Source organism: Panthera onca, chromosome X (assembly GCF_046562875.1).
Source record: "Panthera onca isolate mPanOnc1 chromosome X, mPanOnc1 haplotype 2, whole genome shotgun sequence".
Lineage (NCBI taxonomy): Eukaryota > Metazoa > Chordata > Mammalia > Carnivora > Felidae > Panthera > Panthera onca.
Genome location: NC_138357.1, coordinates 118,392,125 through 118,409,313, shown reverse-complemented (window position 1 = coordinate 118,409,313; position 17,189 = coordinate 118,392,125). Strand labels below are relative to the sequence as shown.

At 39.7% G+C, this 17,189-nt stretch overlaps 1 protein-coding gene across 2 annotated transcripts in view; it reads left to right on the top strand.

The window, feature by feature from the left end:
* The window catches only part of MOSPD2 (motile sperm domain containing 2), a 59,459-nt gene that overhangs the window by 10,665 nt on the left and 31,605 nt on the right, over nt 1-17,189 (top strand). For both annotated transcript variants that reach the window (XM_081792642.1, XM_081792641.1), the window contains exons 3-7: nt 5,672-5,827; nt 7,925-8,011; nt 9,217-9,371; nt 12,066-12,126; nt 14,825-14,863. In XM_081792642.1, coding sequence (XP_081648768.1) covers nt 5,672-5,827; nt 7,925-8,011; nt 9,217-9,371; nt 12,066-12,126; nt 14,825-14,863 — 498 coding nt within the window. The remainder of the gene's footprint in view (nt 1-5,671; nt 5,828-7,924; nt 8,012-9,216; nt 9,372-12,065; nt 12,127-14,824; nt 14,864-17,189) is intronic.

Here is a 17,189-nt window from a genome sequence, read left to right as displayed (position 1 = left end):
TATAGATGTGGTGGAGAGTTTTTTAAAAATCCTGAGAGAATACAATCACCAGCCTTATCATAGTAAGGTATAAAACTTAGAGTAAGTGCAAAGCTTTCTGGAGAAAAGAAAAATGACCTCAAATTGTCTCAATTAGAAGTAAAAAACATAAATAGAACAGTGAGTATTCAAGAAGTTGAGTTGGGAGCCATAGATTTCTACCACTGTCCCCATCACAGAGATACACACGTACACATGAGGCCCAAGCAGTTTTGCTGGTCCCAGGAATGCAAAGATGAGTCACGATCAGAAAATGCAGCAGAGGAATTTACCACATTAAAAAAATGCTTTCCAATAAAATTTTTGACTAGGTACAGTTCACCAATAAAAATCACATAAAAAGGTAAACATTGTGGGGCACCTGGGTGGCTCAGTTGGTTAAGCATCTGAGTCTTGATTTTGGCTTAGGTCATGATCTCAAGTTTTGTGAGTTTGAGCCCTGCTTTGGGCTCCATGCTGACAGTGAGGAGCCTGTTTGGGATCCCCCCCCCCCCCCCCCCCCCCGTCTCTCTGCCCCTCCCATGTGCTCTCTCTCAAAATAAAAAAAAAAGGTAAACATCAGACATCTTTCACCTCATGTGCCTCATCAGTCCCTTCCCTTTTCCCTTGATCTAACTGAATTTGTTTTCTCTTTTTTCCATACTTATTTGGGCAAATACAAATATGTATGCATTAACAAAATGAGGGAAAATGTTTATTTCAATAAAGATAGAAACCACACTGGCTATAATTCAACTTTATATAAAGCAGGCAAAACTTTTAGCAAAGGAAAACTTTCTGTAAGTGTATCTTCTAAAAACCTACAGCAAATGTTATGTTTAATTGTGAAACTTGAAAATACTTCCCGTAAAGTCAAGGGCAAGACAGTGATCTTCACTATTATTTCTAAAATTCTAGAGTATATAAAATAACCTAGTTATCAGTATGGCAAGGAAAATAAGAGGTATGAAGTTTGCCTTTCTTGTTATTATTGGCTCAAGATAGCAACACAGAAACCTCTAAATCTAATAGAAGACATTTGCAACATTTTTTCTTTTTTTGAGAAAACTATAAAATATTACTAAACATCAAAAGAAGACCTGAATAAATAAACGAAGGTATATCTCATCTAAGATAGAAAGCTCCTCCCCTCTCTACAACAGACCAAAGTTTTTTCTATAGGCCTCCAGCTGAGGATGGTTTTTATATATTTAAAGGGTTGCTGGAAAAAAAAAAAAGGCAGCAACAGCAGCCATCTGTGGCCTTGAAAGTCTAAGGTATTTGGATATTTACCATCTAGCCCTTATACCAAAAGCTTGCCCGCACCTGTAATAGACTGGTGGTTCTTGAAATGTTGGTCTCTGGACCAGCAGTGTCCGAATCCTGTATGAACTTGGTACAAATATGGAGTCTTGGTTCCCACCCATGAATTAGGCACTCTGGGAGTGGGGTCCAATAATTCCTTTTTAAACAAGCCCCCCTGATGATCCTGACTGGTGCTGAAGTTTGAGAATTACTGGTATAGGCCAGTGGCTTAATCCCTTTTTTAAGAGATCACCTGCTTCTCAGTCTCTCACCAGATAGCTTCATAGGAAAGCGGAGATTTAGGGTAGGTTGCGGCCTACTAACAGAGGATGGCCTTAAGGGAATATTTTGTTATTTCAGCTTGATGGCTCCCATTGTTGACATTAACGCAGTCCAGCCAGTAGAAATGGTCCAGCTAATACAGATGCCATTCCAGGGCCCTACCAGGACTTTCAAGTTGGTCAGTGCTCCAAGTCCTGGAGAAATAAGAGGTTCTAAATTACTATAATGTTTCACAGCTATGTATTTGCTGCTTTCGAACATCATTATGCTGTCCAGTTCATAACTGTCCTCTAGTTTTCATTATCAGAATACTTTTGTATTTTTTCCAACCTTTATCTAAACTGCAGGCACATTTATAATCACTACAGTATACTCCTAAGATTTTCTCAACTGACTAATAGGTCAGTGAGAATTTAGTCTTCTATTCATGGGTATAATTCTACCTTACATTAATCACAATTCATTTATATATTATTTAAACTTTGGGGGATGTTCTTGATCTTCATAGGACGATGGGTAGACAGACCTCATCTCTATTTCACCGAGAAGAAAATCAGGCCTAGAGCGGCTGGCTCGGTCCCTCTACGTAGTTAATAGCATGGGTCTTCAGACTCCATCACTCTGCCCTGTATACTGAATCTGGCGAGACGTTTTTTCGTGTTTTTTTTAACTTTTAAAACACAGTTCTAGAGGTGCCTGGGTGGCTCCGTCAGTTAAGCGCCTGACTCTTTGATTTCGGTTCAGGTCATGATCTCGTGGTTCATGAGATTGAGCCCCTGTGTCGGGCTCTGCCCTGATAGCGCGGCGACTGCTTGGGATTCTCTCTCTCCCTCTCTCTCTCTGCTTCTCCCTTGCTCGAGTATATGTACTTTCTCTCTCTCTCTCTCAAATAAATAAATAAATAAATAGATAGATAGAACCCACTGCCCAAGATTAATGTTGGTTTGCGATGAAAGTTTTCAGTGGTTCACAGAAAGATGAAAGGTATTATGGGAATATATATGTATACGTACCTGTATGTGTATAAAACTAATCTCTTCTTCCTCTTTATGCTTTAATTATCAAGAGGTAAAAGTCTCTCAAAACAGTGTCCTGAGTAGGTGGGGGGCAGACATGTGCGTACACAAATATGTGTTTTGGGAGCTGTAGTTTCCTTTTGAGTGTACATCTTTAGTTTATTCCTGTAATGTCTCTTTTTGCCACAGGACTAGTTTTCTGAAAACTACCTCACACTTGCAGGTTCAGTTGCCCGAGTGCAGTATTTGAAAGCAGCAAATTATGTTGTCATCAACACACTTATTACACGTGGCCTTGCAGTCCCAGGCCAGGTTTTCCTTCCCTTGAATGCCCAGGTTACTCTCTTTTTCTCTCTCACTCTCTCTCTCCTCCCTCCTTGCCTCAGTCCTCCTCTCTGTCCTCTTCTGGCTGGACTTTTTTTCCACGTCTCTCCCTCCCACCACCACCACGGGACCCCCTCCCCAATCTTTTCCTTCTCCATCTTTTCCTTGCTCTCTCTTTTCTGCGTCTGTCTAGGGATAAATACTGAACAAGCATTTCACAAGCAAATACATGTTCTGATAATAATAGTCATTTTAACATAGAGATTTCTAACTTCAGAGACCTGCATCCCTAAAAGCTATCCAAAAGCAGTCCGTTTTAAATTTCTTAGTAACAGGCACTGTCTCTTTTATGGTATCCCTAGTGGTAATAGCAGCAGTGGTAGTAATAATGATAATAACAATAATGTTTTATACTTACTATGGCTAATTTTTTTTTGTTTTTTTATTTTTTTTAATGTTTTATCTATTTTTGAGAGAGAGACAGAGAGAGAGGCAGAGTATGAGCAAGGGAGGGGCAGAGAAAGAGGGAGAAACAGAATCCGAAGCAGGCTCCAGGCTCTGAGCTGTCAGCACACAGCTCGACACGGGGCTCGAACTCGTGAACCGCGAGATCATGACCTGAGCCAAAGTCAGACGCTTAACAGACTGAGCCACACAGGCGCCCCGCGGCTATTATTTATTGAGTTTTTACCGCTTGCCACATTGTTCTAGGTAAGTGGTTCTAAGTTTAGTCTTTGGACCCTTGGGGATGCCCACGACTCTGCAGGAACCTGTGAGGTCACAACTGTCTTCATAACAATACTGAGAAGCCGTGTGTCTTTATCACTATGTTGACATTTGAGCTGATTACACAGAAGCAGTGATGGGGAAAAGTGCTGGCTCCTCAGTGCCCATCAAGACGAGGGGTCATTGGAGTCTTCATTGTGGGTGCTCGCAATTTAAAAAAAAAGCAGAAACCAATTTTGTTTTAGAAAGTCCCTGATGAAGCGGTCAACTTTATTAAGCCTTGGCCCCTCAGTACATGTCCTTTTAACGTTCTGTGTGACAAAATTGGGCCGCACACACTAACCACTCCTGCGCCACCTGAATTAGTCACATTTTTCATGGCGAGTAAACTGTAGTTATTCAGAGTTGGGTATTTGGCAGAAGTGTTCTTGGAAATGAAGAAGTCAGCCTGTCATTTCAGGGAAAACATTGTATTGGTTGAGTGGAGAGGGCTGTCCAGTGGCCGGACTGGATGGTGCTTCTTCAGGGGACACCTGCTCGCAGGGGCCTCTTGAGGCTAAACCATGTAAACTCTCCTATCCGGCTCATGTTTATAAATCAGAACTAAAGAAAATTTGTACTTTGAATACTGACAAATCTTTGAGTAGCAGAGCTAAAAAGCATTTTCCAAAGTTTACCTACTACAGAACCAGCCATTGTATAGATTAGAAAAATAGAGTCCAGAAATTGAAAACCACCTCCAAGGTGACACTGTACAAGTGCATGGCTTATGGTCTAATCTTACATTTTATAGTGCTTTAAGCTCCCAAGTACTTTCTTGTATACATTTTCATCTGATCTTCACACAACCTTGTGATCGTCTAAAGCAGTTTAAAGATAAGGAAATTGAGACTCAAGGAAGAGTCTTTGAATGCACTTTGTATTTTCCTGCCCTTTCGGCTGTTACCTCTGATGACTTGAAATAAGGCAGAGCAAATAGCGAGGAGAGAGAATCTATAAAACTTAGAGTCTAACCAGATGCAAAAAAAAAAAAAAAAAAATGGAGATGAAGGAGCCAGGGAATTTTCTGAAGTTCTCACTTGGGCCCCTGGGAGGGTACCATTAGCTGAGATAATAAAAATAGAGAAGGAACAGATTTCGCTCAACGAATGTTTCCTGGAGGCCTTTTCATTGGCACCAGTGTAGTCTGCTTTGGAGGACTCCTAAAATGGATAGATGGTGCTGCTACACACAGTCCCTGTGTGGGAAGATACAGCATGTATGCCAGTAACTCTGATCGGAACGAAAACATGCTAAGTGCCTTTAAAAAAAAAAGCCCAGTTTAAGTCCTGTAGCTGTTCCCAGGAGGGAAGGAATTACTTCTGGGCTCAGGGAAATTTTTGTGGAAGAGGAAGCATTTGAAAGAAGTCTTGCAGAATGGCAGAACCTGGATGTGCATAGCTGGTTGTGAGGAGACACGGGTCAGTTACAGAAAAATGGACCAAAATGTGGAAGGTACCATAGCACATGTGCAGGTGGATGATGGGAAATTATTGGAAACAGTTACTCCAGTCAATTATGGGAAACGTTGACTGCTGCACACGTGGTCGGTTTTCCATTTTGTATTTCATTTTTTCAACAAGCATTGCCAAACAAATGTCTTCTTGAGCACAATTTTTTTCTTTACATAAAAAACTTCATCTTTTCATTGACTAGGGTAAGGATTTCAAGTTCAGGTAACATAATTAAACAGCAAAATATTTGACTGTGGTCTTATTTTTTAATTCTACTGTGGCACATTTAAAGTAAACTTGCCATCCTTGGATAACTTTATCCTCCTCTCAATTACAAATGCCATCAATCCTTTAAACTGCATTTTCATCTGAACTGCACCCTTCAAGTAGCTATCTTCTGGAGCTTAGCCTTGTCTTGTACATCTTTCTTCTCCTTTGGCATTAGCGTTTGGTATTCCTCAGTGCAGAATTTATCTGACTTGGCCATTTATTATTGTTTTTCCTTAGATAAGTCAGATAAATATGATCCACGTGATGTTGAAAGGCTACAACAAGATGATAACTGGGTTGAAAGTTACTTATTTTGGAGGCATCATAATGTCGATGAAACACTGAAGATGCTTGATGAGAGTTTTCAGTGGAGGAAAGAAATGTCTGTCAACGGTAAGCCGTTCAATTTAACCTCGACAATATACTGTGCCCTGCATAAGTGTTAGTTTTACATTGATCAAATAGTGTATTTGCAGATATTTTTGGCAATCCTCAAAAACACCAAAATAGAGTGTTTTATGACAACCCACTAACACTTTGACGGGGAGCATCTTATGAATGTCTTAAAAGCAGTATCATTCATAGGGGAATGAGATCACTGGAGAGCAAAATTACATTCAGATCCTTTGACCCCGAACAGAGTTAATCTGCGCTTATTTAGTTGGGTACCATTGAACAATAGCAAGACAGCATCTTCACTACTAGGCCTAGAGGTAAGGAGATACTGTTTTCTTAGTTTGGGTCTTTTTGTTTTTTGTTTTTCATTATTGCCTTATTGTCTTTCTCTGTCCCTGAGTTCCTTGTGCTAATAGATGCTCCCTGTTGCATTACTAAATGATTGGGGGATCCCTAAAACAGGCTTATCCCCAAGGATGCCTATAGCAGCCTTTGCTTAACTTCTTGATTTCAAGACCCAATTCTAGATGGACATTTTTCCCCCAAAAATGGGTTTTAAGTCCTGGAAGGGGTTTTTAAATAGTCTTCCAAGTAGATGAAGCACCCTTTGCAGGAAAATTACCCATGATTTCTGTCCTAAAAATTTAACACAAAGAATATGGCATAACCACTGCGGTTTTTGAAAATTTTTTTTTAATGTTTGGTTATTTTTGAGACAGAGACAGAGCATGAACGGGGCAGGGTCAGAGAGAGAGGGAGACACAGAATCCGAAGCAGGCTTCAGGCTCTGAGCTGTCAGCACAGAGGCCGGCGCTGGGCTCGAACTCACGGACCGTGAGATCATGACCTGAGCTGAAGTCGGACGCTTAACCGACTGAGCCACCCAGGTGCCCCCATAACTACTGGTTTTGATGAGGTACTGAGAAGGATTTCCTGACCTTGAGAGTAACAGACTCTGGAGTGAGTGAGTCTGGAAAGTTAAGACAAAAAAAGTCAACAAATAAATCCAGAGCAGATACTCTCCCCAGTCTTCATACTTGTAGAAAGAATCCAGGAGGCAGAGGGTGGTATTTAAGAGATAGTTTGATTGGAAATGTAAAAACTGTAGGTCATTTCAATGAACAGTGATGCATTTAAAATTCAGGCAAAGAAATAGAAATTATTTTTAAGTACAGAATAAACTTTTAAACTCAACATTAGTTTTTTCTTATATAGAACTGCTAGTTTCCAGTGGCAAATAGCAGAGATACGGTAAATGGTACAGAAAAAAGGTAACGAATCTTGGAAAGTTCTCAGGGTGAATGAAACAAAAGACTTGGCATTTGCTGCCTCGCTGTGTCGGTTCTTAACCTCACTACAGACTGGGCAGACCTTGTTTTGTTTGTCCTGCTAAAGGATCTAGCTTTTTTTTTTTTTTTTGAAGTATTTTCCACTCACCCTAAGATTATAAAATGTGTTAGACTCTACTTGATATCAAACTTTACAGAAAAATAATTTACTAGAGAAGCCATAGTGATTTTTTAAATCAATTCTGAGACTATAATGTGGATATTTACTAGCATGTTATCTTGAAATTGTCCCAATAGTGATAGTATTTGTTGACAGTTATTATATGAAACAACCAAAACATGGAAATGTGTCCATATAATAATGGCTGATGTGTCAAGGGAAATGGATTTTTCCCCATTTCTCTCATCCATGTCTTTAGTTGGTTTGTTTAGTTAGTAAGGAACAAAATTTTTTATTGCCAGAGATTCTTTCCAGATGCCTGAATAAGCTTGTCTTTTTTTTTTTTTGTATCAGACCTACTATATAACATTAACCTTTACGTTATAAGTTTTTTTTTAAGTTTATTTATTTTGAGAGAGAATGAGCAGGGGAGGGTCAGAGAGAGAGGGACAGAGGATCTGAAGTGGGCTCTGAGCTGACAGCACAGAGCCCCATGTGGAGCTCCAACCCACGAACCGTCAGATCATGACCTGAGCTGAAGTCAGACGCTTAACCGACTGAGCCACCCAGGCGCCCCTACATTGTAAGTTTTCTTTTTAAAACGCTCCTAAGTTAAAGTTACTCATCAGGTTTATCCTTTTTTAGACCTCACTGAATCTTCCATTCCCAGATGGTTATTGGAAATAGGTGGTATTTATCTGCACGGTTATGACAAAGAAGGCAACAAGTTGTGTAAGTATATTGAATTGACGTACTGGCTTGTCAAGATTTTGAGATGCATTTATGTCAGCTGAGTTAATAATAGGCAGAACCTTCTCCGTATGTACCACACATCAAGTTCCTTACAATTGGGGATCATTAGGGCCGTGTTGACACAGCGTCAGACACTTCATTGTGTGGTCTGTTGGCATTATGATAAAACGGTAAAGGCAAATTTCAAGTCGCTAAGGGTTGCTGAATGGACTTTTCAAGGCCCCGCCCCCACCTTCTCCCCTTAGCTTCTTGTGAAATCTGCTATAGCAGGAGGAGCGGTAAGGACCACCCCTGCTGTCCCGGTGACCCCCTCGTTACCCCTCTCCCTCCCCCCTTCGCCCCGACCCTAAATCCAGCTTGGTTGGTGCCAAGGCTGGGACTTGGCAAGAACATCAGAGCCCCACCCTGAGCGCTTGGCTTGCTTGCCCTCTATGCGGCATGCAGTCTGGTCCAGTTTTAACAGTATTCTAGCATTTCCCTCCTTTTGCTGGCAGTCCTTCCTTCCGTGCCTTCATTCCTCATTCCTGTCATTCCGCTGTCCTTTCCACATGCGTCCCGTACTTCATACCTTGCTTGGCGTCTTTTACTTTACAGCAATACAGTCCCCTTGGGTGATCTCAAGTACCTTGCCTCTCCACGAGGAGTGGTGACCCCACACCATCCCCGGGCCCCAGCTACCTTAGCATTTCGTTGGGAGCCCTTTCAGCCCAGCCCTTGTCTCCTTAGCGCCTCTTCCCAGCACTCGCCACAGCCTGTCCCAGCCACAGTGCTCTGAGTGGTTTGCGGCTCCCAGCCCTGACTGGACTCCGGCCTCTGTCTAAGCTGCTCCTCCGCATGGAAGGTCTTTTCTAGTGCTCCAGAGAACCACTGGCTTGCTTTTTGGTTAAGCAAGGTGAAGAGTACTTTTAGGTTATTACCAAATATTGTTTGTTGTATTTTCTCTTCCCCTTTACTTACTAGGGAAGTTTATTTCCTACGAGGGGAGAATAGTTTACATCTCTGCTCCTCCCTAAGGTTCCCAAGTGCACGCTATTTCCCGTTGAAAAGAAGGAAGCGATGTTTTTAACGTGAGAAAGAAAATTTATTGTAAATGAAGAAAAATGTCAAGGGATAGGAATGATATATGCATAAAATAATATAATGACAAATATTTTTCTTATTTTTATCCCGTGTTCTGTTAAAAGTCTGGATCAGGGTGAAGTATCACATAAAAGACCATAAAACCACACTGGACAAAAAGAAGCTTATCGCATTCTGGTTGGAACGTTATGCTAAAAGAGAAAATGGGAAACCTGTAACAGTGATGTTTGACCTGTCAGAAACTGGAATAAATAGCATAGTAAGCATTTCTTTAATTCCAAAGCCTTATTTATCATTATGTTCTCCCTGCCACTCCTCCCAACCAGACATCGCTGCAAGTTTGAGCTAACCAAGTTATGTTTGGGATTTATTTTTTGCCTTCCGTATCGTGAGTGAAGTCAGACATGAAATAGGATTTGTGGAGAAATAAATTTGCTTCGGTGTTTGGCACTGAAACTGTGTACTTCCTAGGAATGCTCCTCGTCTGATACACACAATGTCAAGGTAGGACGTCGAGGCTGGCAGGGTCATGAGCAGAAGTGGTAACAGTGAACTCTTCTGTCAGAATTAATATCCTGCGGCACGTAACCCTGTGCCTGGCACAGAGTAATACACTCAAATAGGGAGTGAAGTAAGGTACGCTCTCTTTAATACCATCAGATTCATACGATGCTTGGCAGTTGTGAGGTGCTCACCTGACTTTTGCACATACAGCAATTGGTCATCTCGTTGGGGTTTTTGTTTGATTTGGTTAGCTTTGGAGACCCGTTTTCGTCAGGGGATTTTGCCAAGCTTAAAAAATAAGTAAAACCCACCAGTCTTTAATTGGGGTCCTTGCGTGACCTCAGCGGTAACTACAAACCCTTCAGCGGTGATGGGGCGACTTTGGCACATTTATCATAGCTGTTGTTGTCTCTTACGTTCAAACCTTAGCTCCTTCTGGTAGCGGTGAAGGAGCATCCACACACTTCCCTGGGGCGACATTGAAACCTTTTCGAAAATCCACTTGGCAAAGTATGTTAAGAACCTTAAAGTATACATATTCGTACTCATTGCCTGGTGGTTAACTTCTGGAAATCTATTTTTTTTTTAATTTTTTTTCAAAGTTTATTTTTGAGAGACAGAGAGACAGAGTGTGAGCTGGGGAGGGGGAGAGAGAGGGAGACAGAATCCAAAGCAGGCTCCGTGCTGTCAGCGAAGAGCCTGATGCAGGGCTTGAACTCATGAACCATGAGATCATGATCTGAGCTGTCAGCACAGAGCCCAACACAGGGCCCAGTCTCACAAATCGTGAGATTATGACCTGAGCTGAAGTCAAGAGACAGACGCTTAACCAACTGAGGCACCCAGGTGTCCCTTAATTTAGATATTTTTATATATGACTTCCTCATGATTCACAAAGGATTTAAGTTGGCTTATAAACATGTATGCAGAATTACAAGGCAAAAAAAGCTAAAAGTTATTTGTTAGAGTTGGGCCACTAATCGGGCTTCAGTCTTTCAGTGGCCTGCCTGAAAGAAATGGAATCATTTAAAATTATTCAGTGGCCACACTTTAAAACCAGTGTCTTAGGAGAAGTGTATTCATTCCTGATACTTGAACTAGAAAGAAAAGTATTTCTTGGATCCCCAAAGGGAGGACATTTTACAAGATAATAAACAGTCCTTGAAGACATCCTCACAGAATGCAGAGCACCAGGTTTCACAGAGCTTTTTAATGTAGCACCCACTAATATACTTCACCAGTGGCATCCCATCGAATCCACTTGAATTAGCAGTAACTTGGGATTTTATACGCAAGGCTATCCATTTAAAAGATGAAAGCAAGAATCTTAGATAAAGACTTTTGGCAGAGTCTCTGGGGGCCACAGATCATACACAGGTAACCAAATTTGTATATAACTAGTTATTTCGAGATATTTGACTCTTAAATACAAACTATTTACCTCGGTGCACAATGGATATAACGATTAGTTATAAAGTTACCATTATATACTAGGGTTTATTCCATAATGAATACTGAAGATAGTTAAAGGTGCTTACTTTTCAGTTTGCTGAAGTTAAAGATACTCTAACTCACATGCTAGGAATGACTTTATAGACTCATCTATGGGACAGCTCACCTTTCAGTAACTGATGGATTTAAATTTGCACAGTTATCTTTCGTTCTACAGCCCTTCTAAGATGGCCAGTCAGGATTAGTAAATCAGCTTGCGGCCAGGGAATGACACGGAATGAAACGATCCATGTGAATAGTAACCCTCATAACCAAAGTTCATGTTGGCTGTGTTCGGTGCAGGAGAAGCAACAGACAGTTATGTTCATAAAGTTTTCCAGGGATTGGAGTCCATGAACAACACTCGAATGTAAACTAAAAAATTCTGCCTCTGGGTCTCTAAATAAGAGGAAAGAAGTTAGCAGCGAAGTACATACAGCACACCAGTATGATCAGATTAGCTGTTGTGTAAGAGATTGATAAAACGTATTTTACTAAAGCTATTACAAGGTGTAGAAATTAGGGGTAAAAAGCGAATATACCAGAATCGATAGGTTATATGTATCATCATTGCAAGTAGTAAAGTTGTAAACGGTATGCTCGTTTCAGTAATTCTTTAACTGTTCAACGGATTTTTAGAATTTCTCTGTAGGGATTGCTTTCGATCTGCTTTATAATGCCATGTTACCTTAGCCTGCATATCTCACTAGTTGGAAATAACATGAATGATGTTTAAGTGTCTGAATTCTTTCACTCGATATTAGGACTGATTATTATAAGTAGCTTAATGACTTAAAACCTTAGCCTCTGAGAATATATTTATATATGAGCTTATTTTTTACACAATTTAATAATTGTCTCATTTGTATTTAATAGTTTATCACCTTTGGAAGTGTGCAATTTAAAGCTCCCTAATGTGGATAGTCTTAAAGCTTTAAATGTATAATCTGTGTTTTAGGACATGGACTTTGTGCGCTTTATCATCAACTGCTTTAAGGTTTATTACCCTAAATACCTCTGTAAGTAACTTACTCCTTTATAAAAATATAATGTGTAGAAACTATAGGCAGTGACTGAGATAGCTTTATGTTACTATAGACTTTAATACCTGAAGTTTTATATTCTGATGAAGAACTTAAATGTGTGCATAGAAGTTTAAGTGCGTATCCTAGTAGACATAAAGGAAATTTTTCATAATCATTGTCCTTTACAGTTTTAAGAATTTAAATTCGAAACTGTATATACGGCATCCTGTAACACACACATACATGGGGACATAAAACATACCTTTATTTCCAAGATTTCCCATTTTTATTCATCTTTCAGTGAAAAACTCATTTAAAATGATATTTATTATATGGAACTTTTTACATGCAAGAAACAGATAAACAATACTGATAAATAAAGTATATGTGTGATAAGCAGTACTCATGCATAAAGTACACTGTATTACTAATTGCTGTTTAAAAACTATCATTAAGAAAACAGTAGACTACATTTGAATTTAGAATTTGTTTTTGTGATTCTTGCATTAATTACCTGAATGAAGAACACGTAAATCTTAGGTACCCATTTTGATTCATTGATTTCTTGGATTTATATGGTGGTTTGCCTCTGGAGAAATGAAGACACTATCCCACATAAATAGTCATATCTATGTATTTTTTAAATGTTTACTTATTTATTTTGAGAGAGAGGGCACGTGTGCGTGTGAGAGCAGGGAAGGGGGAGAGATAGAGAAGGAGAGTGAGAATCCCAAGCAGGCTCCTCGCTGTCAGCACAGAGCCAGACGTAGGGCTCAAACTCACCAACCATGAGGTCATGACCTGAGCCGAAACCAAGAGTCTGATGCTTCTGACTGAGCCACCCAGGCGCCCCAACAGTCATATATTTGAATTCCAGTGGGCTCAAAGTAAAAAACGCAGGAGAGAGACAACAAGGATATCAGAAAATGGAAACTCACAGGTCTGCCTGGGCACACCCCTGGAAGATACCATAATTAGGGCCTTTGGGGACTCATGACTTAGGTGATGCAAAAGCATAAAACCCCTAAATCATCTTACTTTGATGTGCTTTCATATTATTAATGTGAAGTAAGGAGCAGAAAAAAAGCATAATGGATTTCGAGGATCACTGCCACTCCTACCCCTATGCTCTCATGTCTTCAGAGAGGGTCCTCATGGACCTTTTTAGGTAAAGAGACTATTTGGTCTGGGAAACCTGGAGGATCTGCTATTCCTTCTGAGTTCTTCCTGGATCCGCCACGTACCCCGATTCATTTTACTGAGCAGTGCCAATCAGTGGTCAATAGGGCGTCACTACCCCATATGGTTAGTTTGTTCCTCTTATGTAAAACATGAAAATAAAATATCCACTTGTTTATTGAAATATCTAAGTTTGTGAAGAGCCATTTATCAATAGTATAAATACCATTATTACCTTACAAAACACATCTAAGATTCTTTTGAGAAAACTATTAATGAATTCATGGGCCTATATAAAGATGAATTGAAACACTTCATTCCAATTAACTAGAGGTAATGCATATATTTTACCTACATAATGTAATTTTGCAGACATTAAATTTTATAGAATCTTAAATTGGTTATGCTTCAAAATCTGTCATGAAATACAACCATTATTTCTTAAAATCTTAAGTCCAGATCTTTTTAGGCATATCACAGATGAAGACTGAGGTTATTAAGCTCCAGGGTACCTCTTTGAAGATACCTTGTTTCTTACATGTACTTTACCTGTCCTACATTAATAACCATTCTAGGAGCTTCTCTGCTCAGAGAAGAATGAAATTACATTTTGATTCATTTGGAATAGAATGAATTAGGTATCAAGAATTCCCTTTGTGATTTCTGGTTCTTGTAATTGTTAATAGGGCTATTTAGGTCTTCTAAATATGCAAATAATACTACTGTATACTTTGGGAATTATTGGCTTCCTGGGGCTCATAATATGAAGAAAAGTATAAGTAATTTGCCTTTCTTAAAACATAATGATGCATTAAAATTGGGGTGAGGGGAAAACGTGTAAGTGGTTTTACAATGTAATCCCTAGAATATTATCAGAACTTGGGGCGCCTGGGTGGCTCAGTCGGTTAAGCGTCCGACTTCGGCTCAGGTCACGATCTCGCGGTCCATGGGTTCGAGCCCCGCGTCGGGCTCTGGGCTGATGGCTCAGAGCCTGGAGCCTGCTTCCGATTCTGTGTCTCCCTCTCTCTTTGCCCCTCCCCTGTTCATGCTCTGTCTCTCTCTGTCTCAAAAATAAATAAACATTAAAAAAAAAAAAAGAAAAAAATTATCAGAACCAATAAATTACATTGAGGTCATTCCTAAAGTTCACTGTACATCGGCACTAATATGACATACCACATCCAAAGACTCCGCTTACCCACTTATTTATTTTGTACCTTTCTGCAAACAGCAAAAGCCACAAATGAACAAAAGAACAGACTGTTTGCCAAAGGACAATGATAGCGCATTGTTGATTTCCCAAAAGCCACCCTGAGCGGGCCCCTCATCAGTGAGAAGTTAATTTGGTTTGAGCACCACTCACACGTCACCGAATCAGAACTGAGTCAACCAGCTCAGTGTTTAGTTACATTTAGATCACCAGCTTTTTCTAGGCCAGGTATAAGTGATGATACTATAGTGATACTAAATCACATTCATTGAATTTTTTTTTGTTGTTTTTTTTGTCTTTAAGCGAAAATGGTGATCTTTGATATGCCTTGGATAATGAATGGTGAGTATATTATTTATACTTTGCTAAAACAAAATGTCTGATTTCCTTTTTCCCAATGTAGCCATATTTCTGTGGTTGTTTAAAAAAAATTTACGTTGTGCTTGTTGTATGCTCTTTAAGAGGCCGGAGCTGGAACATTCAAAGACGATTCCTAAGCAAACTCAGTTAACATTCTTGCCCCAGGCTCTGGGGATATACATTAGTCTTCTCTAAAAACAGCATCAAGATGTTCAACCATTCAGGTGAAACTAGAGCCAGGAGCCTCAGTTTGTCACACACGGATGGGGTATGTCACCGAACATAGGCCTTGGCTAGGTTTTCTCATGGGTTTCGGGCATTGAGGAAGAAGGTGGGATGAATCTGAAATGCACTCCAAATTGCTATAGTCACTTAATAAGACAGTCATGATACATTTTGTGGTGAAAAAAAAAATTGTTAAAGCATTGAAAAACATTCTTTACCAACTCTAATGTGATTATATAATACTGTTATAAACATCAGGGTGCATATATCCCTTTGAGTTAGCGTTTTTGTATTCTTTGGGTAAATAGTGGTGTGATTTCTGGATCATAGGTAGTTCCATTTTTTTCTTTTTTTTTCACGTGTATTTATTTTTGAGAGAGAGAGAGAGAGCAGGAGCAGGGGAGGGGCAGAGAGAGAGGGAGACGCAGAATCCAAAGAAAGCTCCAGGCTCTGAGCTGTCAGCACAGAGCCCGTCGCAGGGCTCAAGCCCATGAAACATGAGATCATGACCTGAGCCGAAGTCACACGCTTAACTGACTGAGCCACCAAGGCGCCCCGGGGTAGTTCCATTTATAACTTTATGAGGAACCTCCATACTGTTTTTTTACAGTGGCTGCACCAGTTTGCATTCCCACCATCGCATAAGGGTTCCTTTTTCTCCACATCCTCACCAACACTTGCTCGCTCTTGTGTTTTTTATTTTAGCCATTCTGACAGGTATAAGGTGGTATCTCATTATCGTTTTGATTTGCATCTCCCTGATGATGAGTGATGTTGAGCATCTTTTCATGTGCCTGTTGGCCATCTGGATGTCTTCCTTGGAGAAATGGCTATTCATGTCTTCTGCCCATTTTTAATTGGATTATTTGTTTTTTGGGTGTTGAGTTTTAGAAGTTCTTTATATATGTTGGATACGAACCCGTTATTAGATAGGTCATTTGCAAATATCTTCTCCCCATTCAGCAGATTATTTGCCTTTTAGTTTTGTTGATTGTTTCCTTTGCTGTACAGAGCTTTTTATTTTGGTGTGGTCCCAATTGTTTAGTTTTGCTTTTATTTCCCTTGCCTTAGGGGACCTGTCTAGAAAAAAGTTGCTACAGCTGATGTCACAGAAGTTACTGCCTGTATTCTATTCTAGGATTTTTATGGTTTCAGGGCCTCACATTTAGGTCTTCAATCCATTTTAAATTTATTTTTGTGTATGGTATAAGAAGGTGGTCCTGTTTCATTCTTCTGCATGTAGCTGTCCAGTTTTCCCAACATTTCTTCAATAAACCATCTTTTTCCCATTGGATATTCTGTCCTGCTTTGTTGAAGATTAATTGACCATATAATTGTGGGTTTGTTTCTGGATTTTGTGTTCTGTTCTATTGATCAACGTGTGTGTGTGTATTTGTGCCAGTACCATACTGTTTTGATCACTACGTCTTTGTAATATAACTTGAAGTCCACAATTGTGATGCCTCCACCTTTGCTTTTCTTTCTCAAGATTGCTTTGGCTTTTCAGGGTCTTTTGTTGTTCCATACAAATTTAATATTATTTGTTCTACTGTGAAAAATGCTGTTGGTACTTTGGTAGGGATTGGGTTAAATGTGTAGATTGCTTTGGGTAGTATAGATATTTTAACAATATTTATTCTTTTAATCCATGAGCATGGAATTTCTTTCCATTTCTTTGTGTCATCTTTAATTTCTTTAATCAGTGTTTTATAGTTTTCAGAATACAGGTCTTTGACCTCTTTGGTTAAGTTTATTCCTAAGTATCTTAATATCTTCGATGCAGTTGTAAATGGGATTGTTTTCTTAATTTCTCTTTCTGCTGCTTCTTTATTGGTGTATAGAAATGCAACAGAATTCTCTACATTGGTTTTGTATCCTGTGACTTTAATGAATTCGTTTATCAATTCTAGCAGTTTTTTCGTGGAGTCTTTTAGGTTTTCTATATATAGTATCATGTCATATGCAAATAGTGAGGGTTTTACTTCTCCCTTGCCAGTTTGGATGCCCTTTATTTCTTTTTGTGGTCTGATTGCTGTGGTTAGGACTTCCAGTACTATGTTGAATAAAAGTGGCTAGAGTGGAC